Genomic DNA, 27,690 nt, shown 5'->3' with positions numbered 1-27,690 from the left:
TTTTATTTATCTTGCACAGGTGTTTTAAATCTGAGTCAATGGCTTGGTATTTTGGACAGCTATTTTATCTAAGAGAAATTCCCAAAACGTGGCCTGTTGAGGGTACTTGAGGACAGGGTTGAGAACCACTGCTTTAAATCACTGTCAATGGCTTGGCCTATTTATCTCAAGGGAGTTCCCAAAACGTGGTGTGTTTTGGGTACTTGAGGACTGAGGTTTGTAACCAATGATGGTGATATTGCAGAGCAGATAGGTGAGGACAGAGTCAGCGCAGCAGTTGCCAACCAGTGGTCTGTGGACCACTGATGGTCTACTAGAAAATTTTGGTGGTCCCCATGGGTTCTGCCACAAATCAACATTGTGGCGTATATTGCCCAATGTTTCCAGTGTTCTCAATGTGCGCTGCCAGCATTGATACCCGATGCCTCCTGTGTTGTACCGGCTCCTGTGAACTCAGAGGGAGGTGCCGGGAATAGTGCAGGGAGTTTTATTTCACCTAAAAGCAAAATAATAATAGATTTTACTGAAAGAATTGCCATGTCAAACTGTAAATTGCTGAAGTTTTGGAGCTTGAACTTTTTTTGTGACACAAAGCTTTGTTTTCAATTCTGTCAAATGTCAATGAAAGTGTGAATGAGGAAACCTGCGTCGATGTGTTATACAAGGCCGCAACATTTTTTTGTATGCAGTGGCTTCTACCTGAAAAACCAAGTCTGCAGGTACCTTGAACCCAGGCAGAAGAGGGTTGGAATTTATTGTACAAGAATTAGAACAAATATCTGTTGGGAATGTGAACATGCAGGTTTAGCATGCACATCTAATAATGTGGGTTGTAAACTCAGTCCCATTTCCTCACATAAAATTGTTACAAGAATGAAATCTATCACATCCAGCTATATTCATTTTAATTCCCTAAGTGTTTTGATCTTGCAGTGCCCTTTGCTGTTATATAGAGAGAGCTAATCGTAGTAACATTTTCAGGTTTCCTTGCATGTACTGCTTCCATCCCAAGTCTGTTACGGGCTCTTTATACCGCGTACACATGGTCGGAATTTCCGACAACAAATGTTCGATGTGAGCTTGTTGTCGGAAAATACGACCATGTGTATGCTCTATCGGACATTTGCTGTCGGAATTTCCGACAAAAAATGTTTGCGAGCTGGTTCTCAATTTTTCTGACGAGAACTTTTGTTCTTTTGATCGTCTGTAGCCAATTTCGACGCACAAAAATCCTACGCATGCTCGGAATCAATTTGACGCATGCTCGGAATCATTGAACTTCATTTTTCTTGGCTTGTCGTAGTGTTGTACGTGACTGCGTTCTTGACGTTCGTAATTTCCGACAACATTTGTGTGACCGTGTGTGTATGCAAGACAAGTTTGAGTGAACAATCCGTCTGAAAAAAATCCACGGTTTTGATGTCAGAATGTCCGATCGTGTGTACGCGGCATTAGAGTAATTTCAGCGGTTATCTTTTCTGTAGGTATAGCTGATCTCCATGCAGATATATTAAAAAAGAATTTCATTTATGTAGTAATTCAAATAATTCAGTGTTTGTTATGAACAGAATCTCTCAGACTAGGAGAGCGAATGGCAGCAGTTTGAGTCAATTGTACAGTCTGAAGACTGTCCCTATAAAAAAAAAAAAAAAAATTTACTCCTCAGGGCATATTACCCTCAATCACTGTATTAAAAAATTGGATCTCCCGGACGGAGAACAACCTTGTTTCAGTAAAATTTCACAATTCTTAAACCAAATTTGGAAGAATAAACCTTTACCGCCCCAATCCACGAAATATGAGGCTTGTGGACAGACAGCGGAACTAAGGGGAGGTATTTTTGTGATTTATATTCATCCCTCACTCCCCCTATAAAATCTGGGGACCTGGCATAGAGCTAGCTCAAAATCCTTCAAGGGAATTCTAAATGTTTCCCTAATGGAAGCTAATATCAAGGTTTTAACCAGGTGATATTTTACCCCCACTAAATTAGCAACCATATACCCATCAGCAGACTCGACTTGTTATAGAGGCCAGGGCTGTGGAGTCGGAGGAAATTTTGGGTACCTGGAGTCGGAGTCAGCAAACCATGCACCGACTCCAACTCCGACTCCTACTAAATTTAGATTGTCGGAACATTTAGGAGTCAACATTTATCTACCGACTCCACAGCCCTGATAGAGGCTGCCAACTTTCTGGGTCAATGGCTCACATATGGTGGGAAGACCCTAGGATTCGCCCCTATTGGAGAATTTTTTTTAATGTAATCTTCAAAGTGACCAAATGCCAGGTTCCTAGGTCTCCATCTGTAGCCCTTCTAAAATCAAAGGCTACTCGAACATTAATTCACTTTATCCTCACAGGAGCTAAGCTAACAATAGCCAAGGCATGGAAGAAACCTAAACCCTTCCTTTCAGAAACCAAACGGAAAATATCATGGATAATGACCTAAGAAGAACCTAAGAAAAATTGGCTAGTATCTTGGATAATTCAACCCCGAAGTTTGAAAAAATATGGGAACCATGGGCCAATTTTATTGAGATCTCACTCATCCAAGATGTTCTACTAGCTTCTCGACCTACTTTAGTATCAAGTTAGGCACGTATCTTATCCCTTTCCTTCCTGTTGAGGTTCCTGGAGATGTCCTCAATAAATACTATATACTTTATACAGTACTTACTTGGAAAACTAAGTGATGGGTAAATGGGTCTGGAATCGTAACTTAATGGTAGGGCCATTATAGACGAGGATCTTAGGAGGCCACGGGATGGGGACAAGAGGGAGATTGGAGACTCTTACTTGGCACAGTCTGATCCCATTAGGGGTGCTGAGGAGATTGGGGAATCTTTTCCTCTTCAGGGAATTATGAAGGGAGGCCTCCTGGGAAATTATATTGCTAAAAATACTTTTTTATGTTTATGAGCCATTTTGAAAATCTTAATTGAGAGGTCCTTACCTCTTCGTTTTCATACTTCAGATACATGATTGAAATTTCCAAGCTGTTAACCTCCAGGTTCAGTTATTTATTTATTCATGAAATGTTAAAATTGTACAATGTATTGTATACATTTTCTAGCTCTTCCATATAAACTTTTATAACTTTTAACAGTATTCTTTAACCACTTAAGACCCGTACCATTATGCAGGTAAAGGACCTTGCCCCTTTTTGCGATTCAGCACTGCGTCGCTTTAACGGACAATTGGCATCCTTTTTTTTTCCCATAAATAGAGCTTTCTTTTGGTGGTATTTGATCACCTCTGCGGTTTTTATTTTTTGCGCTATAAACAAAAATAGAGCGACAATTTTGAAAAAAAAACAATATTTTTTACTTTTTGCTATAATAAATATCCCCAAAAACGATATAACATTTTTTTTCCTCATTTTAGGCCGATACATATTCTTCTACATATTTTTGGTAAAAGAAATCACAATAAGTGTTTATTGATTGGTTTGCGAAAAATTTATAGCGTCTACCAAATGGGGGATAGTTTTATTGCATTTTTTTATTTATTTTTTCTAGTAATGGCGACGATCAGCGATTTTTTTTTTTCGTGACTGCGACATTATGGCGGACACATCGGACACTTTTGACACTATTTTGGGACCATTGTAATTTTTACAGCGAACAGTGCTATAAAAATGCACTGGTTACTGTAAAAATTACACTGGCAGTGAAGGAGTTAACCAGCAGAAGGCGCTGTAGGGGTTAAGTGTGCCCTAAGGAAGTGTTCTTACTGTGGGGGGGCGTGGCTGTGCGTGTGACATCACTGATCGTCATTCCCTAACACAGGGAACAGACGATCAGTGACAGCCACACTAGGAAGCACAGGGAGAGGTTTGTTTACACTTGCCTCTCCCTGTTCTTTCTCTTTGTGACCTAATCGCGGAACACTGGCGGTGTTCGGGTTCGCTGTTCCCCTCGTGGATAGTCACTGAGAAGAGGACCAGGTCGTGAGCGCGCCCCACGACCCACGACTGGGCTCTTAAAGGGGACGTACATGTACGCCCCTGTGCCCAGCCGTGCCATTCTGCAGACGTATATCTGCGTGCAGCATTTATCAAGTGGTTAAAGAAGAGGAGCTCTCATGAGCATTAAAAAAAATAAATGAATGTTATATTAAAGTATCTTTGTTATTTAACCACTTCAGCCCCAGACCATTTGGCTGGCCAAAGACCAGAGCACTTTTTGCGGTCTTGCGACGTGGCTCCCAAACAAAATTGACGTCCTTTTTTTCCCACAAATAGAGCTTTCTTTTGGTGGTATTTGATCACTTTTTTTTACTAGTAATGTTGGCGATCAGCTATTTTTATCATGACTGCGACATTAAGGCGGACACATTGGAGACTTTTAGCGCTATCTTGGGACCATTCACAATTACATCAGCGATCAGTGCTATAAATATGCACTTATTACTGTGTAAATGTGACTGGCAGTGAAGGGGTTAACCAGGAGGGGGCGCTGAAGGGGTTAAGTGTGTCCTAGGGATGTGTTCCAACTGTCACTTGGCAGAGCAGGTAAATGCTTCTTTGTTTACATTAGCATTTCCCTGTTCTTCCTCTCCGTAAGACGATTGTGGGTATTTGCGGGACCCACAATCACACTCGCGGAGCTTGCGACAGGCGTGCACGACCACATTGCTGCTTCTTAAAGGCAACATACAGGTACGTTAATATGCCTGTACGTGCCATTCTGCCGACGTATATCGGCATGAGCTGGTCGGCAAGCCGTTTTTAAAAATAAAAAATTGTAATACTTACCTGTTCTGTGCAGTGGTTTTGCACAGAACAGCCTAGATCCTCCTCTTCTCGGATCCCTCGTCGGCGCAACTGCCCCCTCCCTTCTGTTGAGTGCCCCCACAGCAAGCAGCTTGCTATGGGGGCACCCGAGCCGCAGCTCCCTGTGTCCACTCAGACACAGCTATGGCCCAGCCCTGCCCCCTCTCTCTCCTCATTGGCTCACGGACTTTTATTGACAACAGTGGGAGCCAATGGCACCATGCTTCCATCTCAGCCAAAAAGGAGGGAGAGTCCAGAGCAGCCAAGACACATCTGTAACATCGCTTTTTATCTTATGCATAGAATGTTCGGCGTTTAGACCAACTTTAAAACCAAGTCTATACCTTAACATCAAATATCTGAATTGGACTGTCCAATGAATTGGTATTGAAATGTGAAGTATATCTTTACTTTTATTCCCTATTTTCTAGCTTCTCTGATCCTCCCCCGATAGAAGACCCATTTGTAGTTATTACCTTGAGCTCAGTCGCCACATTTCCTTGCTCAGTGAGCATTCTTAGGGGAGAAGAGTGTTGGCTAGAAGGCTCCCAACCAGTTTCCCTGTTTTCATTCCCTCTGTCTTTTTTTTTTTTTTGCTGTGCCGTTGCTTGGACGCAAGCGGCCAGGTTACCGGTTACCAATGTCCTAGTAACCAATGAGGTTGTGCTTCCCGGTCACCAGCATTTTAGCAGCCATTGATACCTGCCAGCTTCCTAGCAACAATGAAAAGGCAGTAGGGTTGGAACATGGGAACTTAAATTGCCCCCCCCCCCTCATAAGTTATTTGTCTCCTTACTAATTGCCTGGTCAGACCGCTATAGGGGGGTGCACCGACAACCACACTAGCTCAGCTTGGAGAACACGTAGGAAGATGAGACAAATTGCTACATGTGCCTTGTACCCTGGAAGACAAAAGCTACCAAAATAAGTTCGACTTCTTTAAGTCTTATCTTAGGCATGCCATAGATCAGGTGTGGCCAACCAGTGGCCCGGGGGCCACATGTGGCCCGCGGAGCCCTCTGATGTGGCCCGCGGCCTCCAGCTCTGGAATGGCGGGTTGGCAAGCAAAGATCGCATGTTGCGGACCCGCTATACCACAGCATCAGTGTTGTGATAGGAAGCTGGTGGTAGAAGAAGATAGCGGCTGTGGAGCAGAGCACCATAAGCCAATGCTTCCTCTACAGGGCCGGCTTTTGCCACAGGCGGAGTCTATGGCAAAGTTCAGCTAACCGGCAGGATAGACACAGCTGCACTTGCGGTATGGGTAAACCGCAACACATCAGCAGTCATAGGCCCTTTTCACACGATCAGCCCGACCAAATGGGACCCTCAATTCACCTCTACAGAGCGACAGATGTCTGTTTATGCCCACCTACCTCCAATCTGAAAAACATTTGTCCCCTTCCATCTGGGCAGATAGGAGGGCCTATAGAATAGCTGTGACCTGTCATTCGTCCGCTCCGCTCATTGTGGCCCGCGACTGGTTACCAAGTTGCTTAAGTGGCCCTCACTCTTCAAAAGGTTGGGCACCCCTGCCATAGATGGTGCAATGGTTGCAGGAGAGAAAATTGATTACCCCATCAACAGTCAGTGTTGATGAGGGGGAATCCCGCCCTCAAAGCTATTATGTTCTCCCGGTGTGGGGAGCCGTTCCTGCTGGGAGAACATGCTGATTATAGCTGCTAGCAACAATCGCATGCCAAAAATCTGACATGCTGCTTGCACCCAAGTTGATCGATGGATAAACTTGGTTACAATCAGCCTACCTATAGATGGTTTAAATCGTGGCTGGTCCCTGCTGAACCGGCCTAGATTCAAACCATCTATGGCCAGCTTAAGCTTAGTTCCAACAAAAAAAAATAGGGTAGCATTATTGAAACCGATTTAGTCTTGTATGTTTTCAAAATTCCTCATATTTGCAGAGTTTACAGAAAATATTCTTCCACTTTCACAGTTTATATGCTTGTGTGACTTGATTATGTAAGTGCCTGTCTTTTAAATACACCATCTTTCAATACCGTAATCAGCCCCAAATAAGCACTCAAAACCCTTTGAGCCTCATGTTTTTACTAAGAAGTAGAGTTATTTCCTTATAGCCAATATAATTTAACCTTTCAGGACAGATCTGATGGTGATTGATGGCTGGTAAAGAAGGTGTTGATATGTTGGGCCCTTTGTGTTTTGGTAGCATTGAACAGCTGATGAGTTTGCATGTTTAATATTGGGGAAGAGCGCTAATTTGAACTGTTTCTTTATCCTTCTGTTTTGTTTAGGGAAAACAATTGGATTGCGGTTTACAGGTCATGGGTACAATTTAACAGTGCCTCAAGGGCGAGAAGCCAAACTGAACTGCAGCCTGCTTGGTATGGAGGAACCAGAGATCCAGTGGTTTAAGGATGGCGTTCCAGTGCAGAGTGCTGACCAGTTGTACATTCCAAAGAATGAAGATCATTGGACCAGCTTCCTCAGGTAATGTATCTTGTCCAGACTGGGTTAGGTAATAATTTTTGTTGTCTTATTCAGTATAAAGAGACCCTGGCAAGTGTACCATATATAGACACTCTGTTATCCACACTGAGATCAGCATGCAGATGCTCCGATTTGGCATGCCCGGTATAGAAAATCATGTATTAAAATGTGTCCCATATTGTATTTAATCAGGGGCGGACTGACCATTGAGGCACTCGGGCACTGCCCGAGGGCCCCATGCCACTAGGGGGCCCCATCAGGGTTGCCAGGCTCATTAAAACCAGGGAAAGTATGTAAAAATCTGTGTTTTTTTTACATCTGTCCCTGATATGTCCAAAACCGACATGCTTTTGATGTGAAAATCATGAGATTTTAGCTGCCCCGCCTCTGTAATGCCTCCTGGCCCATGAGTTGTCAGTCCGCCCCTGTATTTATTACATGTAGTGGACCCATTTAGAATTGTTTAAATACCTTTCAGTGATATTTCTAAAAGTATAATGCAGTCAAACCGAGATTTTCTACTCCCTTCCTGCCCTAGGGACAGTTGACAGATGAGCGATTCCCTCAAACTGTTGGACTTTGGAAAAGTCTGTTCAAATAAGATTGATTACATAAGATTAATGTAATGCTAATTACAGAACCCCCCCCCCCCCCGCAGTTAATGCTGGGAAAAAAATGGATTTGATTTAAATATCAAGTTGGTAGGTCAAATCATATATTCAAAACATCGATTATTTTTTTTTTCTCTCAGGACTGGCGCTAAGAGTCCTCCTATTACCGGGTGCAGACCCTCACAATCGACCCTCCTGTGTCCCTCCTGTCTAGATGGCCTCTCCAGGGTGTGCAGGGGAGAAGTCAGTCGGCCGCGATCCCAGAAAAGGGCCGCAAGGCTGGACGTCGCAGACTAGGCGGAAGCCGTGGCCTCGCCTAAAAAATCCTGCACGCAGCTACTCAGGACTGACGCTAGAGTCGTCCTGCTACCAGGTGCAGACCCTCACAACTGACCCTCCTGTGTCCCTCCTGCTTTGGTGGCCTCTCGGGAGAAGTCAATCCGCCATGATCCTGGGATAAGGCCGGACGCCGCAGGCTAGGCCGAAGCCACGGCCTCGCCTAAAAACTCCCGCAGCTCCTCAGGACCGGCACGGTGTCCATAAAAAAAAAAAATCTATTTGAATCGTAAATTGAGTTTTTTATAAAAAAAATATCGCAGATTTTTTAAGGGTAAAAAATCGCCTAGCTCTACCCACAGTATAAGAATTGCAAGCGTATAAATGTGATAGAAAAATAAACATTAAAGTGTTGCGCTATTAAAGTGTCATGAAAAAACGAATTGTTCTCAATATTAAATATGGTCTCAAATTCCAGTCCATGTCAAAACAAGTGATATATATTCCAAATATAATAAAAAAGGATGATGGAAGAATATGAAGTAGTCTTGTAGCCAGGGGTCAGAGATGAGATAAATCACGTTTCCCCCCACCGTAGAGGCCATCCACCACCAAGCCAGATAAGGTGTATTCTTACCAGAACAAAAGGACCCCTTGTCAGGAAGGTCAAACACACTTTGGGGTTACAAGGGTAGTGTGTATATTCCAGCAAGGGTCACAGTTCCAGTAGAGGTGTAATCTCCCAATACGACTGCCAATAAGATCACAAACTACCACAACATAATGAAAATGAATAAAAACACTATATATGAGCTGATATTTATTAAAAAAGGAGTAACGCTCACAAAATCAGATGAGAGATATGCATAAAAACACATCCAGGCAGTTAATATGGTGTCCGCCTGAACTTCTGGGTAGCGAGATGACGTGGACACCTCTACTGTATCTCTGAGCCTTGCTGGAATATGCACACACTACCCTTGTAACCCCAAAGTGTGTTTGACCTTCCTGAAAGGGGGTCCTATTGTTGTGGTAAGAATACACCTTATCTGGCTTGGTGGTGGTTGGCATCTACGGTGGAGGGAACGTGATTTATCTCATTTTTGACCCCTGGCTACAGCACTCCCTAATTCATATTCTTCCATCATCCTTTTTTATTATATTTGGAATATAGATCACTTATTTTGACACGGAATGGAATTTGAGACTTTATTTAATATTGCGCACAATTTGTTGTTTCATGTCACTAGCGCAACACTTGAATTTTTCTTTTGGTTGTGATAAATATCTCAGGCCGCGTACACACGACCGGTTTTCTCGGCAGAATCCAGCAAGATACTCAATGGGAGACGTATTCTGCCGAGAAAACCGGTCGTGTGTACACTTTTCGCCGAGAAACCCGTCGGGAAACTCGTTGAGCCAAAAAGAGAGCATGTTCTCTATTTCCTCGACGGGCAATGGGAAAATTTGGCTCGACGAGTTTTTGGACAGCCGAACAAGGAACTCGACGGGGAAAACGATGTGTTTCGCCCGTCGAGTTTCTCGGTCGTGTGTACGCGGCCTCACAGTTGTGTTTGCAGCTTACCATTCATGTTGTTCACACAAGCACAGTAATATTTATTTTTTATTTTTTTATATATATAAAAATGTGATGGCAATGGCAAAAATATTTTTTTAGATATATATTTACTGAAACTACCTTGTAATATTTAGGATGTGTGCCTATTTTAACCTGTGTTTATTACAGTTATGTAGGTTGTAGGTGATGTTGACCAATTAAGGATTTAGCAGATGCCTCCTATGCCCCCGGAGTCCATCCCTGCTGAGCATCAGCCCTTCTATGCAGCTGTCAGCTTGACGGTAGAGGTCCTGATCTTTGTAGCAGCGCTGCAGTTAGCAGATCTTTAAGCACTGTTAAGCAGAAACAAGTGTTTCACCTGCAAAGCTAAACAAAGTTTAACACATTGTAGTTAGCGGCTGCTGCCTAAGGCAGCTGATGGCACACAGGTGACTCTGCCACTAGCGATCCCGCCGCTGACAGTCTGTCAAAATCAGCACAGGCAGGATCGCTAAAAGGCTGCCCCTTTTTTGTCCCTGTGGAGTAGCTTCCTCTTTAGCTAAGACAGTGAGATGTGGCTCCTATCACTAGTGATCAAGATTTAGCAGTGTTCAGGCCAGCGACAGAGCAACATGCCTCGGTTTCAGCAGTAGCAATTCCATAGGGACACTCAGGCGGCCTTTTTAGTGATCCTGACACTGGCAATTTGTTCCATTTTGTTGCTAGCGACAGAATCGTTTGTGTCATTAGCCATAAGCAAATAATTGTACATTATAAAGCCCACATCACAGAGCAAGTCTAGGGCTTAGCTCTACAAGGATCCCAATAATGATGTCAGAATCTGACCGGCAGCTAGCTCAACCTCTCAGCACGCTGCTGAGGGCATGAGCCAGCTGCTTCTACACCCTCCACAGCCAGGCACTGTGATTGCTGGAGGGGCAGAGCAGAGACTCTAACTGTCACTGGCTCACTAGATTTCAAGAGCCAAGCAATCAGTGGTCTTTGATTGCTCAGTTCTTGGTGTAGAAGGCAGCAGGGGACAGCTGCCGCACCAGACCAATGCTACATTCACATAGGTGAGTATGGTTGTATTCCTCCATGGCATGGGGTTCCTTTTTTGGTGTTAAACACTTTTGGTGAATATTGTCTTTAACTCTTTTAACCCATTTGTCTTTGTAGCTTGAAAAATGTTGAGCATCCGGATGCTGGAAGATACTGGTGCGAAGCTGAACATAAAGGAATGAAAGCTGTGTCAGATAGCTTCTGGATTACGGTGGAGGGTACGTCACTCCTGTGATAATTCCTCATGCAACCATTACCTTTGTGAATTTCTCCTGCTAATTGGATTCTACTGTTTCTGATTACAATCTTTTATGTTTTTAATTGGCTTTAGGTGTCCCATATTTCATAATGGAACCAAAAGATATGGCTGTTTTACCCAACACTCCCTTCAACATTACATGTGCAGCTTTTGGACCACCTGGGCCGCTGACCATTGTGTGGTTTGTGAGAGGGTCTCCTGCTGGGGAGGCACCAGATAGCTCACCATCAGTCCTGTTTATACCAGGTACCTGCCTTCAGCTGTAGTTGAAGGTGAAATTTTAAAGGAACTGCAATTTTGCTCTCTGCATAGGCAGCCGGGGATGGGAAGGATATATACATGTCCTTTTAAAGGGTCACTGAAATCTGCTTTCATGAGAAAAAAAAAAGCAAATAAAAAAATAATAATAATATAGCAATTACAATTGCTACATAAGTCATATTGCAATTGAATGTTATTAAAAACGATCTTTCCTTTTCAATATACAGCATTGTAATATGGCTACCTGGAGGCGTTCTGTACAAAGGTGGTGCATGGGACGACCCCCAGAAATGTAATGTCCTGCTTGTGTGATTTATAACGCAAAAAAACCTGCACGCTATTTTGTTCCAATTTTTAAGCAAATATAAACCATCAGCCTCCAGTGAATATAGTGAAAATAAACTCAGAAAAAAATATATATAGTACATGTATAGTGACCGTGAATTGGCTGCAACCACTCAAAAAACACTGCATAATAAAAGTAAAAGAAAAAGATGAGAATGGTGCGCTTATTCAATAATGTGCCATAAAGTAATATACTCAAAGAATGAATACGATGAGTATACAAATAAATAAATGTGAATAAAAATCCAACTGAAGTCCAATGGTAAGAGTCAGTTCATATAAAGGTAAAAAAAGGTATAACATGATAGAAGAGAAAACGGACAAAACATCAATCCAAACATCGACTGTTAAATTTATGAATTGGCCACTCACCTCCAACAATGACCCAAGGGTCAAACAAAGCTCATCAGATAGTCAGATAAGGAATCCTGCTCATGGATCTATAAAGACATCCATGTCCCAGGCAAAGACGAAGAACTACGTCCAAAACTTGGCATCAAAATATCTTGGGTAATTCCATATATAGAGGAAACGGCTCGCTCCAAGGAATGACGCTTCTTGTATAAATGGCACTCAAAAGAAACAAAGGACAGCCAAAGTGCAATATTGCCAAATGAAAAGTAAATTTATTTTGTAAAAGAAGCTGCTTACATCAAGTAAGGGTAAAAACCATAGTAAAAAGAAATTGGAGTAGTGACACACTCGCCTCCTCACTGCACTTCCATAAAACACCACCGGTAACTGATGTCACAAGGCTCCACGCGATGCGTTGCTTCACTGGTCACGTGACTTCCTCTGCTTGTGTGATTGGCTTACCGATTTTTTTTTCCAGAAGTGTGCACTAAGATAGAAGTCAGATTTTGGACATCCAATGCAACAAAGAAAAATTTTGGTGAGATACTCCCAAAGGTAAATCGGGTCTAAAGGGATGTAGACCCTGCTACTTTCCTCCTGAGAGCCCTGCAAGTGCAGCAGCTGATTGATGATTATGAAGTCACTCCCATTCCCATTCACTGTGCAGATGGGCACAGACAAAAAAAACATTATTTTTCCAGAATAAGAAAAGGTAGTAATCTGCAACAAAATTTGTTAAAATCCTTCCAATCTACGTAGATCATGCAGAGGGTATGATTTATTCTGAAGTTGAGCAAGCCAAAGATTATGCAATTTTCTTTCCTTCAACCATGGGTTGAAGGAAAGAATGTCGCTTGGTTGCCCCATTAACATAGAAGGTGGGGAAACCTCCCGCTGTCAGAATGCAATAGCGCAGTGGGAGGTTTCCCCACTTTCAGAATACAATGGCTGCCAGCAGTGATCACATGAGAAAAACCCAACAGACTGGTAGTACGGAAGTCGATTGATTGACTTCAGTAGAACTAGCCTGCTCATAGGTGAATTAAAATATACGTTTGTCTATGGCCAGCCTTACTCTTTAAAAGGAGACCCTGTCATCATTTAACAAATTGCAGGAAAAGCAGAGACATCGAGAAAATACTTTTTTTATTTTATTTTTTATTTAAATTTGTATTATTAAGTTGGATCTAAAGAGTGAATACTTACCTGTCCAATGGTTCCTCGCTGGTGTCAAAATGTTTTTCTGCATGCCAGTTGTTGGGCCATTCCATTGGTCGGCGGAAAATGACATCAATCCTACGTAGGACCTAGTCATCTCAGTACTTTAAACTAAGCTTCACATGCACAGCTCAGTTCACATCACTGGAGAATAGGGATGAGCCGAACAGCTTTTGAACGTCTATTCAAGGGAGGCAATACAGGTGAATATAAATAATCTAAAAATCTAACCCGTACTACCCATTCACAAATGTCATATGCAAGTGGCTAGAAATAGTAAAAATGTGTTCCCACACCTACTGTATATATAGAAATAATGATAAAGTGAGGGTGCTCTTGCGCCTACCTAGTAAAGCTTAAGATGTGAAGTAAAATAATAGTAATGAACTAAAAGTGATGATGCTGCTCAATCTAATAATGTATAAATATCAAATAGAAATACAATAAAATAGTGAAAGGTAAAGTGACGAGCGCAATGAATATGACTAAGTAATCAAAGTGTTAATCAGTGAACATTGATAATAAACTAAAATTGAAACAAAGTGCTAAAAAATATATAGAAATAATATTAAAGTGACACTGCTGCCCCTCCCAAATAAACAGCTAATATATATTGGAAAGTATAAACGCCAATAAAAATATGTGATAAACTTCACAATATCATGATGACTAAATACATTAAAAAAATAGACTTAAAAGTACAATAAATGTGCAAAATATCAATACATGTAAAAAATATCATTCCACTATCTTCTATTGCATATACTCAGTAGATTTGTAAATATACAAATGATTATCACTTGCACCAGTGCATAAATGTGAATGAATGTGTCTTTTAAATAGATTCAGATTCCTTTAATAAAAAATATCAACATCTAGTAAATTCTTAACTTTCCAAAAGGATCTTCTTACATGTACGTGTGGTAATAATTATATCAAACAGTGATTCTCTTGAAACCTTTTATAGGCATATATGTGATGATCACATATATTTGGATGTATGGTATGACTCTTTAAAAGATCACATATACGTCCTTCAATGGACTCGCATAACAGAGGAGATCTATAGTAGTGAGCTTCAATAAATGTTTTTTATTAATAAAACTGCACTTGCAAACAGTCAAAAAGTGTCAGCTTGCGTTACAGAACAACAGGACCGCAGTTTTTGTGTCGCTTTCGGTTTCAGTACTCGGTCACATGGCTCCACCCAACACATGTCGTTGCGGTCATGTGACTTTCTCAGGGGGTACTACATTTGGCAGAGCCGGGTGAGCGATGGAGTGCTGAAACCGGTAGTGCCGTGGCCCCTCTGTTCTGTAACACAAACTCGCACATTTTGACTGATTGTAGGTGCATTTTTATTAATAAAAAATGTTTATTGAAGCTCACTACACTATGGGGATCTCCTCTGTTATGTGAGCCCATTGGAGGATATTTGTGCAATCTTTTAAAGTGCCATATACCCATATATATGTATTCAAGTGGCTATATGAGGAGATTTTCAAGAGATAGCCCCTAAGAGGGGAAAGAGATACCTGACCTGGCATTTTGCGGGTCCACCATTTGAGGTGAACGAATGAGTGAACGGTGGTAGGAATCACTGTTTTGATATCAATAATAAAAAGATCGTTTTGGGAAGTTAAAAATGTATTGGAATATATGTTTCTTTTTCATCAAGAGACTTTGAATCTATGCATATGCGTATATAACATTATGGTAAGATTGGTTCTCAAATTAATGGTCTGGTGACAGGGTCTCTTTAAGAAGCAGAATTTAAGAAACAGGACTCTAAAGCCTCGTACACACGATCAGTCCATCCGATGAGAACGGTCTGAAGGACCGTTGTCATCGGTTAACCGATGAAGCTGACTGATGGTCCGTCACGCCCACACACCATCAGTTAAATACTTGATCGTGTCAGAACACGGTGACGTAAAACACAACGACGTGCTGAAAAAAATGAAGTTCAATGCTTCCAAGCATGCGTCGACTTGATTCTGAGCATGCATGGATTTTTAACCGATCGTTGTGCCTACTAACGATCGGTTTTGACCTATCGGTTAGGAATATATTTAAATTTAAAGCAAGTTGGCTTTTTTTTTAACCAATGGTTAAATAACCTATGGGGCCCACACACAATCTGTTTTGACCGATGAAAACGGTCCATCAGACCGTTGTCCTCTGGTTAACCTATCGTGTGTACGAGGCCTTAGATTTAGATAAAGTCAATGATGGTCTCATTTGGTAGTTCTTAGGAAATGATAATCTAGATTATTTCCCAAGAATTGTCAGAGACGTATTGTGTAATATATTTTTTGAAAGGTGAGTAATAGCAACCAGTTTTACCTGTGTTTAGCCTTTCTTCTACTTATTCTGTACAAATCCTTTCTAAAAATTCTTTCAGCGGCTGTGTACAAATTGTTCAATTCATTTCTTGAGCTAATTTTTGTATGTACAGTGGGTATAGAAAAAAAATTCACCCCTCACTCCCTTTAAATCCTTTAAAACAATCACATTATATTGCTTTGCAACCTGAAATGAAGACGCACAGTTTTTGTTTTATCCAGATGTATTTTACTAGTGCAACTTTTACCATCCAAGTGAAAGAAAAATCATCAACATGTCAGAATAAAACAGAATCACACAGAGTTGGAAAAAGGATCACCCCCTTATGTAAATATTTGGTCGAACCACCTTTTGCTTTAATTACAATTGCTTTAATTACAATTTGTAAGTTCAGTTGAATTTGACTGTTTGTGGACTGCATTCTTCAAGTCATTCCACAGATTTTCAATGAGTTTTAAGTCTGGGCTCTGACTAGGCAATGCAAAGACATTCACCTTTTTTTTTCCTTCAACCACTGTGTGGTCCTTTTTGCTGTGTGCTTTGCCAGAAGGTTGTCTATGGGGAGAAGGTATAGCCAGAGGGCAGCAGATTTTCCTCAAGAGTTTGATGGTATTTTGACCCATCCATTTTTTATTCTATACTGACAAGTGCTTCATTCCCTGCTGCAGGGAAACACCCCCCCCCCCCAATAACAGGATATTACCACCTCCATGGTTTACTGTAGGAATGGTGTTATTTGGATGGTTGGCGGTGTTGGATTTCCACCAGACAAATCCTTTGGTGTTGTGGCCAAATAATTAAATTTTAGTCTCATCTGACTATAACACATTTTTCCACGTGGCCTTATAATCTTCAAGGTGCAATTTAAGGTTGTCAGATGAGACTAAAATTTAATTATTTGGCCTGAACACCAAATGATATGTCTGGCGGAAATCCAAGACGGCTCATCCATATAACACCATTCCTACAGTAAAGCATGGAGGTGGTAATATCTTGTTATGAGGGTGTTTCTCTGCAGCAGGGACTGGAGCACGTGTGAGGATAGAAGAGACATGGATGGGTGATCCTTTTTGCAACTCCGTGATTCTTTTTTTTAATTTTTAATTTAATTTTTTCTGACATGCTGGTGTTGTATCTTTTATTTGGGTGTTATAAGTTGCACTAGTAAAGACAGCTGGATAAAACAAAAACGGTGTCCGTCTTCATTTAGCGCTTCAAAGCAACAAAATGTGATAATTGTAAAGGGGGTTGACTCTTTTCTATACCCATTGTATATAGAGAGCGGAACGTCATCCTGTCAATTCAAGTTGCGCAAATGATGAAAAAAATGCCTAAGCAGACAAGAAATATATCTAGAAAAATGGGCTTCTGAAATCTGCCCCCTTTCCTCTTATCCTTTCTCTATTTTTCATTGAGGTCATCCATCACATTAAGGGACCAATAGGAAGGCTTGAAGTGTGGTGGCCCGAATGAGTTGAGACATTTGACATCTGTGCATCATGTGGCCATGGAACATGTTTTTCTTAATGATCAGCTCATAGACGCACAGGCTAATTGTATGTTTATATCAATGTGTGAATCAGACACCCTTCCCCTCGCATATCTTGGAGGCACAATGGCTTAAACAATGCAAACCTGCTGGTAGACTCCTCCCCTTTTGAATTTCCTTGGATCTGCTGACTTGGAGTAGCTTCTTAAGATGCCATCAGCAGTCTTTAAGGTTTCCTTTAATTTTTAATTAAAAGAACCACAGATACAAAGTGACCAGCAGTATTGGAATTTCCTGTAGACGTGAGACCTTCCCAAAACAGTCAGATATGCGCTCTCTTGTCTAATGCCTCGTTTCCACTGAACGGAACGGTTCGGGTTTGTAAATTTGGAACGGTTAGAATGGACCGGTCTAGTCTCGTGAGCGTTTCCACTGCAAATCGGACCGTCAGGGACCATACAGGATTTAGAAAAAATGCCTAGCGCGTCCATCAATCAGTATTGCATCTCCTCCCCTAATGGAACCGTTCCATTTTCTATGGCCCCACATCTGAAGCAGGACCCAGAATGGTCCGGTACGGTTCGTTTTTTTGGCACACGTTCATAATGGAAACACCCAAAATAGCGTACTGTACCGAACCGTACCGAACTGATCCACTCAATGGAAACGAGGCATTAGGGGACCTAAGGCCTGTTTTTCCTCATATCCTACAGCAACAGAAACAATGACAATTAGTTCTACAGCTCAGGCAGCTGTACAATGTAGCACACACAGTGAAAGTATTGTTCTCTTTTTAGAACATATAAGAAAATGGCCCTCTGAAATGACTGTTTGTGATCAGATGGGGTGATGATCCCACATCTTTCAAGTCTGTAAATGGAGCCAGCTGGCCACTGTTGGGGGAAACTATTGATTTGACACAATAGTTTCCTAGGAACTCCAGATAACTTTTGTTCCATTGTGATAACCTGGTTCTGGCCTTAGTACCGTGGGTGGAAAGAAAGGAAATTGCCCAATTTCCCCATCAGCATTGCAAGTGTTGATGGAGGGGAATGCCTCCTACAGTGCTATTGTATTCCACCAGCAAAGGGCGTAGGGAGCAATCCCAGCCAGCAGATACATTGGTACTGCTAGCGGTTATAGCCACTGGCAGTAACCGTATGTAGAAAAATACGACATGCTGGTTGTACCCAAGTTGATCAAATAACCTGGGTACAGTCAGGCTGCCCATAGATGGTTCGAATCCGGTCCCTGCTGAACCTGCCAAGATTCTGTCCATCTATGGCCAGTTTTATTTTCTTTTTCTCTTTTTACTTCTTTTCTTTTCCTTGACATAGGTCTGTAAGTATGGTAGAAACAAGCTTTCAATTTAATGGAGTGTTCCTCAGACAACTTATGAATTCAGTCAGATCATGCTCATATGTTTGCTGCTTTAATCTTTTTTGCCTGATATGGCTGACAACAATCAACATGGAAATAGATGGTAAAGAGCACTTCACAGCACATTAAAGATAAAGCAAAACTAGCATCAGCTATGAATTTGATCTGAACCAACTACACCTAAGCCATGCGTGTTACGTAGATATGCTTGATGGCGAGCTAAGACTTGTGCTGTGTTAATTGTCAGTGGCAGTGCAACAGGTTCAGGCAGTAAAGGAATGCACCCGATGTGACTGTTCAGTTCTAATCCACAGCAAACCAAATGTTAAAGCCTCAGCAATGTAACAATACAGGTTGTATGTCTTTTTGAATTATTATTTTGCTAATAAAAACAGATTGGTGTACAAATTTCGACAAAGGGCCTACATTTTAGTGACTAATCTTTGGTATTGACCCCCAGCTTAAATACATAGTGGAGAAAAAGAATCCTAGGGGGCAGCTTCACATTTAGAGGCATCTGAATTTTCTAGTTAAGGGACATCAAACTTACTAAGCAAAGGGACAGTTTCCTTCAGGTTTTGGGGGTTAGATTATGGCCAGCAGGAGTAGAAAATGCCCTGTTGAAATTGTGATTAAACGATGCCACATAGTGAGAGAAAAAATGTCTAGGTGCCCGTGGTCAGTTTAGAGGGATGGAAGTGGATACTTCCCAAATGTTAGTGTCTTTGGAAGGAATGTTGCCCCAAAGTTGTCAACAGTGGGAAGACCAATGCCCCATCATTAGTGTCGGTGAAAGGAATATTGCCCATTAGTGGCATAGTACTCTGTTATTGGTGTCAGTTGGAGAAATAGTACCCCAACGTTGTTGTCTGTGGTAGAAATGGTACCCCATTGGTTTAAGAAGTGGGAATAGTGTCCCATCATTGTTGTTGGTAGGAGGACCTGTGCCTCATCATGTGTGGTGTTGGGAGGGATTGTGCTCCATCATAGGTATCGGAGAGAGAATTTTTGGCCTACTTTTGGAGTCGGTGGTCGGAATTGTGCCCTGTTGCTGATATCGGTGCCCCTGGAAGTTCTAGGGCCTCAAGGCCAGTTAAATGCAGGTAGAAGTCTGCCGTTTTGGGGTTATTGTTCCAGTACGATGCTAGAAAGGCATGGTCCTTTTTGTGTCACCATTCAAGTTGGGTTTATGAAGAGAGGCAGGAATGATGCAATTGACAGCAACAAGAAAAAAAATGGACCTGCACATTTTTTGCAACATACCATACCACTGGTGTACTGCAGTATTGTACGCATTGCTGTAACATGGTAAAATGCATGACTTACTGCAGGTTGCTGCAATCTAAAGATCTAAATGAGTCCCTAAAGTAACACTGGCATCTGGTAATAAACTAACATGACTCTAAGTTGTTCTCTTGCCAGGGGCCACATTTGGCCATAATCCAGCTCTGTCTGATATTCATGTCAGAAAACCTATTGTGCTTTAGCACAAGTGTAAGTAAATGTTACAGAATTTATTCTGCTAGGCAAATTTAGCAGGCAAATTTAGAGCATTAATCGTTCAATTTTTATGGGTTTTAAGGGAAAGCTTTCTTTTATTTTTTGTGATCATAATCTTATTGGCATATATATTAAAACCAGTGGGTACCCATCCATAGAGGGAGCACGGGCACCGGACTATGTATTCCATTGTGTTTTTTGAAGCACCTGATTAGAGCCAGGGGCTCTAATAGGCTTCAAAAAGGGGGGGGGCTTGAAGTGCAGAGCATTGCGCTCCGAGCCCACCCAGTTGTGTGACCATAGCAAATAAATTTTTGCTATTTTCACACTAAAGTTCCTCCCAGCCCATCAGGAGGCAGGTCGTGAGATTGGCCAAATCATCAGACGATCCTATTGAATGCCTAGCGCTTTGGCATAAGTGGAGACACACGGCAAAGGAAGCTTGAGGAGTGGACACTGGAGTCGCCACATTACCCTGTAAAGTTTAAATATTAATCAAATAGGACACTTATTGAAAAGTAGAAAATGAGCACATGGGGCAATAACTGCTATCTGTGCTTATTTGTTTTTTTTCCTACTATTTTAATGTATTAACCCCAACGACTCAACAAATGCTATAGTTTTCCCTCAACAATGTACATACAATTTATTACCAATACTATTTCTCTGCAGGAATTCGAGAAACCACAGTCTTCTCTTGTGAAGCTCACAACTTAAAGGGGCTATCATCATCAAGGACTGCCATTGTACATGTCAAAGGTAAGAGCTCTCTATAAATCCTTACAGCTCTTTTGTATAATATGGTCTTTGCATGCCCATTTAACAGACTGCTGCATGAAACACACTATTAGCTGGATTCAGAGACCGTTATGCCGGCGTATCAGTAGATACGCCGTCATAACTCTGAATCTACGCCGTCGTAAATTTAAGCATATTCTGGAAACCAGATACGCTTAAATTAGGCTAAGATACGAGCGGCGTAAGTCTCCCACGCCGTCGTATCTTATGGTGTATATTTACGCTGGCCGCTAGGTGGCGCTTCCATTGATTTCGGCGTAGAATATGCAAATGTGCTAGATACGCCGATTCAGAAACGTACGTGCGCCCGGCGCATTTTTTTACGTCCTTTACGTAAGGCTTTTTCCGGCGTAAAGTTAGTCGAACAAATAGCTGGCCTAGCCAATGTTAAGTATGGCCGTCGTTCCCGCGTCGAAATTTGAAAATTTTACATCGTTTGCGTAGGTTGTTCCGTGAATGGGGCTGGACGTAATTTACGTTCACGTCGAAACCAATACGTCCTTGCGGCGTACTTTGGAGCAATGCACACTGGGATATGTCCATGGACGGCGCATGCGCCGTTCGTTAAAAACGTCAATCACGTTGGGTCACCAGTCATTAACATAAAACACGCCCCCCTGTTCCACATTTGGATTAGGCCGGCCCATTTTTGCTACGCCGCCGTAACTTAGGGGGCAAGTGCTTTGTGAATACAGCACTTGCCTCTCTGACTTACGGCGGCGTAGCGTATATGCGATACGCTACGCCGCCTCAAAATTAAGCCAGGCTATCTGAATCTAGCTATATAAGATTTCACCACCGGGTGACAGCAGGGGAAATATGGAAATGAAGCTCCAGTTGCAGAAAATATTGAGGGGAAGTTTATATTTGTGGCTAGGAAGCGTGTACACAGGTGATTGCAGAAACTCACATTTTAAAGGAATAAAAGTGGACCGTCATTTTGTAAAGGTCGACCAACAAGCCGCATGATCCCAACCCTCAGCCCGAAGGTCTAATGTGGTGCTTTTTGTCCAAAGATGTAGTGTGATGCTGGAATGGAAAATATGGGTTACCTTGGGGTTTCTTTGCTGGGTAGATCTCTTCTCAATTAAAAAAGTGCCAACCATACCTACGCATCTTCTGGCCATTGGGTAGTCGCACAAGGACAGTTGGTCCAGCTTAGTGGAGAATAACATTCTATAGCTATCCTTATGCAGTAGCCCTTTCTCGATTCCAAGTGAATTGACCAACAGTTGACCTATAAAAGGTCTGCTTAGTATTGTTAACACTTCTTAAAGGATTGCTAAGAATAATAAATATGGTTAATATCAATCACAATATAATTCACTATATGCATTTCTTTCTTTTTTTTCCCATATTAATTTTTTTGTATTCTTTCTAACATTTACATGAAAGGCCAAGTTATTCAGTAAGAATGTCAGAAACCACAGGCTTTAACAACTTCAGGGGTCGTAGTCTTATATATTTTTTTTTATTATTTAAACCAGTGGTCTCCAAACTGCGGCCTTTAGCTTGCCTTTTTCTTTATCGTACATCACGGGACACAGAGCGGCATTCATTACTATATGGGTTATATGGAGTACCTTCAGGTGTAGACACTGGCAATCTCAAACAGGAAATGCCCCTCCCTATATAACCCCCTCCCATAGGAGGAGTACCTCAGTTTTTCCGCCAGTGTCTTAGGTGTTAGTCATGGTTTAGCTTGCCTCCACATCCTTGGGATTAGGTGAGCTAACCGGTTCTGTCCAAAAAAGCCTCAGCGCTAAAGTGGTCAGTAACCGGACCCCAAACCCTTGGGGTATAGCCCATAATGCTTTTCTTTTTAGAGAGCTGGACCCTGGGCCCAGAACTTAGAAACCTTTGGGTGCCTAATGTTTCTGTTGCCAGAGTGCTATATGGGCCCAGGACAGTGGATCCTTCATAGGAACCCAGGGCCTGAAGGTCTAGACATCCCCACCGAGATGGGGGAAGATTGGGCCTCTTGCTTGGCAAAGTCCTGCGGCATGGAGCAGGTAAGTGAGGGGAAAACTTGCGGAACTTGGTTCTTAGCAGGTTTTTTCTGGGGGGTCACAGGGGACATGCCTAAAGTTATGCACTGCATCTGGCAAACTAGTCACATATCATAAAGATAGGATGGCTCTATATGTATTATTCCCCATAAGATGTGACCTCCCTTGTAGTGTTGGAAAAGCATTGAGTGGGGCCTGTGTGATATAAAAGTATATGTGTGTGTCAGAGAGCTGTGCTTACCTGCAAGCCTCCAGGCGATGCTCCATTCAGTCTTCCTCCTCACGGCCTGCAAAGCAGGCAAAACGCTGACCTCCTCATGGTTCCAGGCTGCAGGCTGCAGTTTGCTGGAGCAGAGAGGTCCCTTCCTCCCAACCCCACCCCCCCCCTGTCGGGAGGGGCATTTCCTGTTTGAGATTGCTGGGGGGGAAGGGCGGGTCAGTGGCTTAAGGAAGGGGCGGCCCTTCCTTGTTTGTTCCATATAGCTCATTCAATACTTTGGAACTGAGGAGGAAAGACCAGAACGGCAAGCACGGGGCGCCGAGGACACACAGTGGCCAGAAAGAATATTGCAGTCTTCAGAAAGACTGTTTTCAAGCCTAGGAATAGGCTGTTTCTTTTCCATCTCATAGTTTTTCTTGCAATACTACTCAGGGGGACAGAATGTTTTTTCTTTCCTAGATTTGAAAAAAAAAAAAAAAAAAAAAAAGGTGTCATCTAGGGGAGAGGAAGCATTTTTTATCCCCCAAACAGGTGTTTGGGCATTTAACTATTTATAAGTCCCTGGTACCAATAAGTAGCAGGTGTACCTCGGTATTGTACCATGGCATCAAAAAACAAGGGTACAAGAGGTGGGGATTCCCCCAGAGAGTCTGAGGTCTCGGACAAAGCTATGCCGCTGCTTTCCCCACAGGGAGCCTTGGGGCCATCGGGATCTGGGGCTGGAGCTGACGCGGGTCAGTCCAACCCTAAGATGGTCACGGAGGAGGTATTACTCACCTCTTTAAAAGAGATGCAGAAAAGCATGGGTAAAATGATAGCCGCAGCTATGCGGGGCAGTAAGCGGAATAGATCTCCGTCGCCCGAGCGCGGACCCTCAGAAGAGGAGGTCCTTTCCTCAGGGGAATTGGACGACCTCTTGGACAAGGACCAAGTAGGTTCAGGGATCGAAGATCCGGATACAGAGGAGTCTGGGGCAGTCTCCCTGAGGGAGAGCTGGTGGATTCAAGGATTGTCGGACTTGGTCCATAGGGCATTCAACTTGCCAGTACCAGATCTCCAGGTATCGACGGTTTCAGCTTTGGGCTCACTGAGGGCGCCTCAAAGCAATGCTGTGTTTCCGATCCATCCTCTATTAGAGGGAGTTTTGTTCCAAGATTGGAACAAGCCAGATAAGATCTTCTTACCACCTAAGAAGTTCTCTGTCCTATATCCTATGGAAGAAACATTTTCCAAAAGATGGGCTACTCCTGCAGTGGACGCAGCCATCTCATGTGTTAACAAATCGTTAACATGCCCTGTAGAAAACATACAGGTGTTCAAGGATCCAGTTGATAAGCGCTTGGAAGCACTACTTAAGAACTCCTTCACTACTGCAGGGGCAGTAGTACAGCCAGCTGTGGCTGCGATTGGGGTCGCTCAAGCATTATCGGATCAATTTAAGCAGATGCTTAATCTTATTCCTGCCCAGCAGGCAGAAGAATTTTCGGATGTCCCTAAGGCCATATGTTTTACGGTAGACGCAATCAAGGATTCTATCCAGCAAGCGTCACGTTTATCGTTATCCCTTATCCATATGAGAAGACTCAAATGGTTAAAAAGCTGGGAGGCTGAGCCCCCATGCAAGAAGCTCCTGGTAGGGTTCCCCTTCCATGGAGGACGACTCTTCGGAGAAGACCTAGATAAATACATTCAGACCATTTCAAACGGCAAGAGTACTCTCTTGCCAACTAAGAAGAAGGTTCAGGGGCCTGCGTTTAAACGACAGTATTCCCCTGGGCAGGGGCCCTCTAATGCCAAGCAGTATCGACGGCCTCCTGCAAAAGCAAACTTCGGCTTCAACAGCAAATCACAAGGACAGGCTGTTAGAGGCAAAAGGCAGTGGTTTCGCAAACCAGCAAAACCAGCCCCCAAGCCAACCTTATGAAGGGGCGCCCCCACCCACGAAGGTGGGGGGAAGGCTGCGACTCTTTTCAGAGATTTGGGAAGCCAGCATTCCCGACGAATGGGTACGGTCTTCCGTGGCCACAGGCTACAAATTAGATTTCCTAAGGTTTCCTCCTCCTCATTTCCAGGAGTCGAGGATTCCAAACGATCCGCCTCGGATTCCGGCCAGTCCTGGAACAGGGGCTGGGTTTCTACTCCAACCTATTCATCATCCCAAAATCCAATGGAGATGTCAGGCCAATTTTGGACCTAAAGATGGTAAATGCATATCTAAAGATCCGCTCATTTCGGATGGAATCCGTGCGGTCAGCAGCTGCCACACTCCAGAAGGACGACTTCATGGCGTCCATAGACATAAAGGATGCCTACCTTCATGTTCCAATTTATCAGCCACATCAAAGATATCTACGCTTCATGGTGGCTTCGCGTCACTTCCAATTCGTGGCGCTTCCCTTCGGGTTGGCTACGGCCCCCCGGGTGTTCACGAAGGTCCTAGCTCCGATCCTAGCCAAGCTAAGGATCCAAGGGGTCACGATCCTAGCATACCTGGACGACCTCCTAGTCATAGACCACTCGTCTCCCGGCTTGGAGCGAGCAGTGGCCCTCACGGTCCAATACCTCGAGAGGTTCGGCTGGGTCCTAAATCGAGAAAAGTCAGCTTTCCAGCCCACAAGGCAGTTGGAATATCTCGGCATGAGATTAGACACAGAACAACAAGGAGTGTTCCTACCTCTGAGGAAGGTAAAAGCCATCAAGGAATTAATCCTACTGGTTCTAAGCAAGAAAGAACCGACTATTCGCCTATGTATGAGGTTACTAGGCAAGATGGTGGCCACGTTCGAGGCGGTACCATACGCCCAGAGCCACACTCGCATCCTACAGGCAGCCATCCTGTCAGCATGGAGCAGAAGGCCACAGGCCTTGGATATCCCGTTGCCGCTCTTATCAAGAGTCCGACAAAGTCTGTGTTGGTGGTTAGACCCTCAGAATCTACTGAAGGGGAAGTCTTTCAGCCCAGTGGCTTGGAAGATAGTGACCACAGACGCCAGCCTGACGGGCTGGGGAGCAATTTTGGATGGTTGCACTCGCCAAGGTACTTGGGCAAAGCCAGAGAAGCAGTTGCCCATCAACATCTTGGAGCTCAGAGCTGCTCGACTAGCCCTCAGGGCTTGGACGTCAAAATTGCAGGGGTTCCCGGTGAGAATTCAATCAGACAATGCCACGGCCGTGGCATACATAAATCACCAAGGGGGAACCAGGAGTCAAGCCGCTCAGAGAGAGGTGAGCTTGATTCTCCTATGGGCAGAGGCGCATGTGCCCTGCATATCGGCAATATTCGTTCCAGGAGTGGACAACTTTCAGGCGGACTTCTTAAGCCGCCAGACTCTATGGCCGGGGGAATGGTCTCTGCATCCACAAGTCTTTCAAGCACTCTGCCAAAGATGGGGAGTGCCGGACGTGGATATCATGGCATCGAGACTCAACAAGAAACTAGACAGGTTCATATCCCGCTCAAGGGATCCGATGGCCTGCGGAACCGATGCGTTGGTTTGCCCTTGGCATCAGTTCAAACTTCTTTATGCGTTTCCCCCGCTCCAGTTACTACCCCGCCTGCTGCGCAGGATCCGGGTGGAACACATACCAGTCATCCTGGTAGCTCCAGCATGGCCCAGAAGGGCATGGTACTCACTCATCCTAAAGATGGTAGTGGGAGACCCTTGGACTCTTCCTCTACGGCCAGACCTGCTATCGCAAGGTCCGATCCTCCACCCTGCCTTACGGCATCTAAATTTGACGGCCTGGAAGCTGAATCCCTGATTCTCAGGGGTAGAGGTCTGTCTCAGAAAGTAGTCTCTACCCTAATCAGAGCCAGGAAACCGGTCTCTAGGGTGATTTATTACAGGGTCTGGAAGGCCTATGTAGGCTGGTGTGAGTCCAAGCGATGGCTTTCTCGCAAATTTACCATCGATAGAGTATTAAGTTTTCTCCAGCTAGGAGTGGATAAAGGATTGGCATTAAGCACAATCAAAGGACAGATTTCTGCTCTGTCAGTGTGGTTTCAGCGGCCGCTGGCCACCCACTCGCTGGTTAAGACCTTCCTTCAAGGGGTCTTACGTATTAGACCTCCAGTTAAATCCCCGCTTTGTCCGTGGGATTTAAATCTTGTTCTGTCAAGTTTACATTAACAACCGTTTGAGCCGTTGGCTGAAATTCCTTTGGTTCTACTGACAAGGAAGTTAGTATTTTTGGTTGCCATAGTTTCCGCAAGAAGAGTTTCGGAGCTAGCGGCCTTATCCTGTAAGGAACCATATCTTGTTTTTCATAAGGACAGGGTCGTTCTCCGCCCTCATCCTTCCTTCCTACCGAAGGTCATATCCAGTTTTCATTTGAACCAGGATTTGGTATTACCATCCTTCTTCCCTAAACCTACTTCCAGAAAGGAAGGGTTGCTGCATACCTTGGATATTGTCAGGGCCATGAAGGCCTATCTTAAAGCTACAAAGAAGATCCGGAAAACAGATGTGCTGTTCATTCTACCGGATGGGCCCAAGAAGGGGCAGGCAGCTGCAAAGTCCACCATTTCTAGGTGGATTAAGCAATTAATCACTCAGGCCTACGGCTTGAAAGGGTTGCCTCCTCCAGTATCATTAAAGGCTCATTCTACTAGAGCCATGGGCGCCTCCTGGGCAGCACACCACCAGATCTCTATGGCTCAAGTTTGCAAGGCGGCAACCTGGTCTTCTGTCCACACGTTTACAAAATTCTACAAGTTGGACGTAAGAAGGAATACTGATACTGCCTTCGGGCAGGCAG

General features: G+C 43.5%; 1 protein-coding gene across 2 annotated transcripts in view; it reads left to right on the top strand.

Moving 5' to 3' along the window:
• The window catches only part of TYRO3 (TYRO3 protein tyrosine kinase), a 230,944-nt gene that overhangs the window by 65,370 nt on the left and 137,884 nt on the right, over nt 1–27,690 (top strand). Inside the window, exons 2-5 of one of the 2 annotated variants that reach the window (XM_040333800.1) lie at nt 7,051–7,246; nt 10,871–10,971; nt 11,085–11,258; nt 20,578–20,664. In XM_040333800.1, the coding sequence (XP_040189734.1) occupies nt 7,051–7,246; nt 10,871–10,971; nt 11,085–11,258; nt 20,578–20,664 (558 nt within the window). The remainder of the gene's footprint in view (nt 1–7,050; nt 7,247–10,870; nt 10,972–11,084; nt 11,259–20,577; nt 20,665–27,690) is intronic. The other variant, XM_040333801.1, reaches the window with a different exon arrangement.

The sequence above is a fragment of the Rana temporaria genome, chromosome 13, assembly GCF_905171775.1.
Source record: "Rana temporaria chromosome 13, aRanTem1.1, whole genome shotgun sequence".
NCBI classification, from domain to species: Eukaryota; Metazoa; Chordata; class Amphibia; order Anura; family Ranidae; genus Rana; species Rana temporaria.
This window is presented reverse-complemented; position numbering and strand designations above follow the sequence as displayed.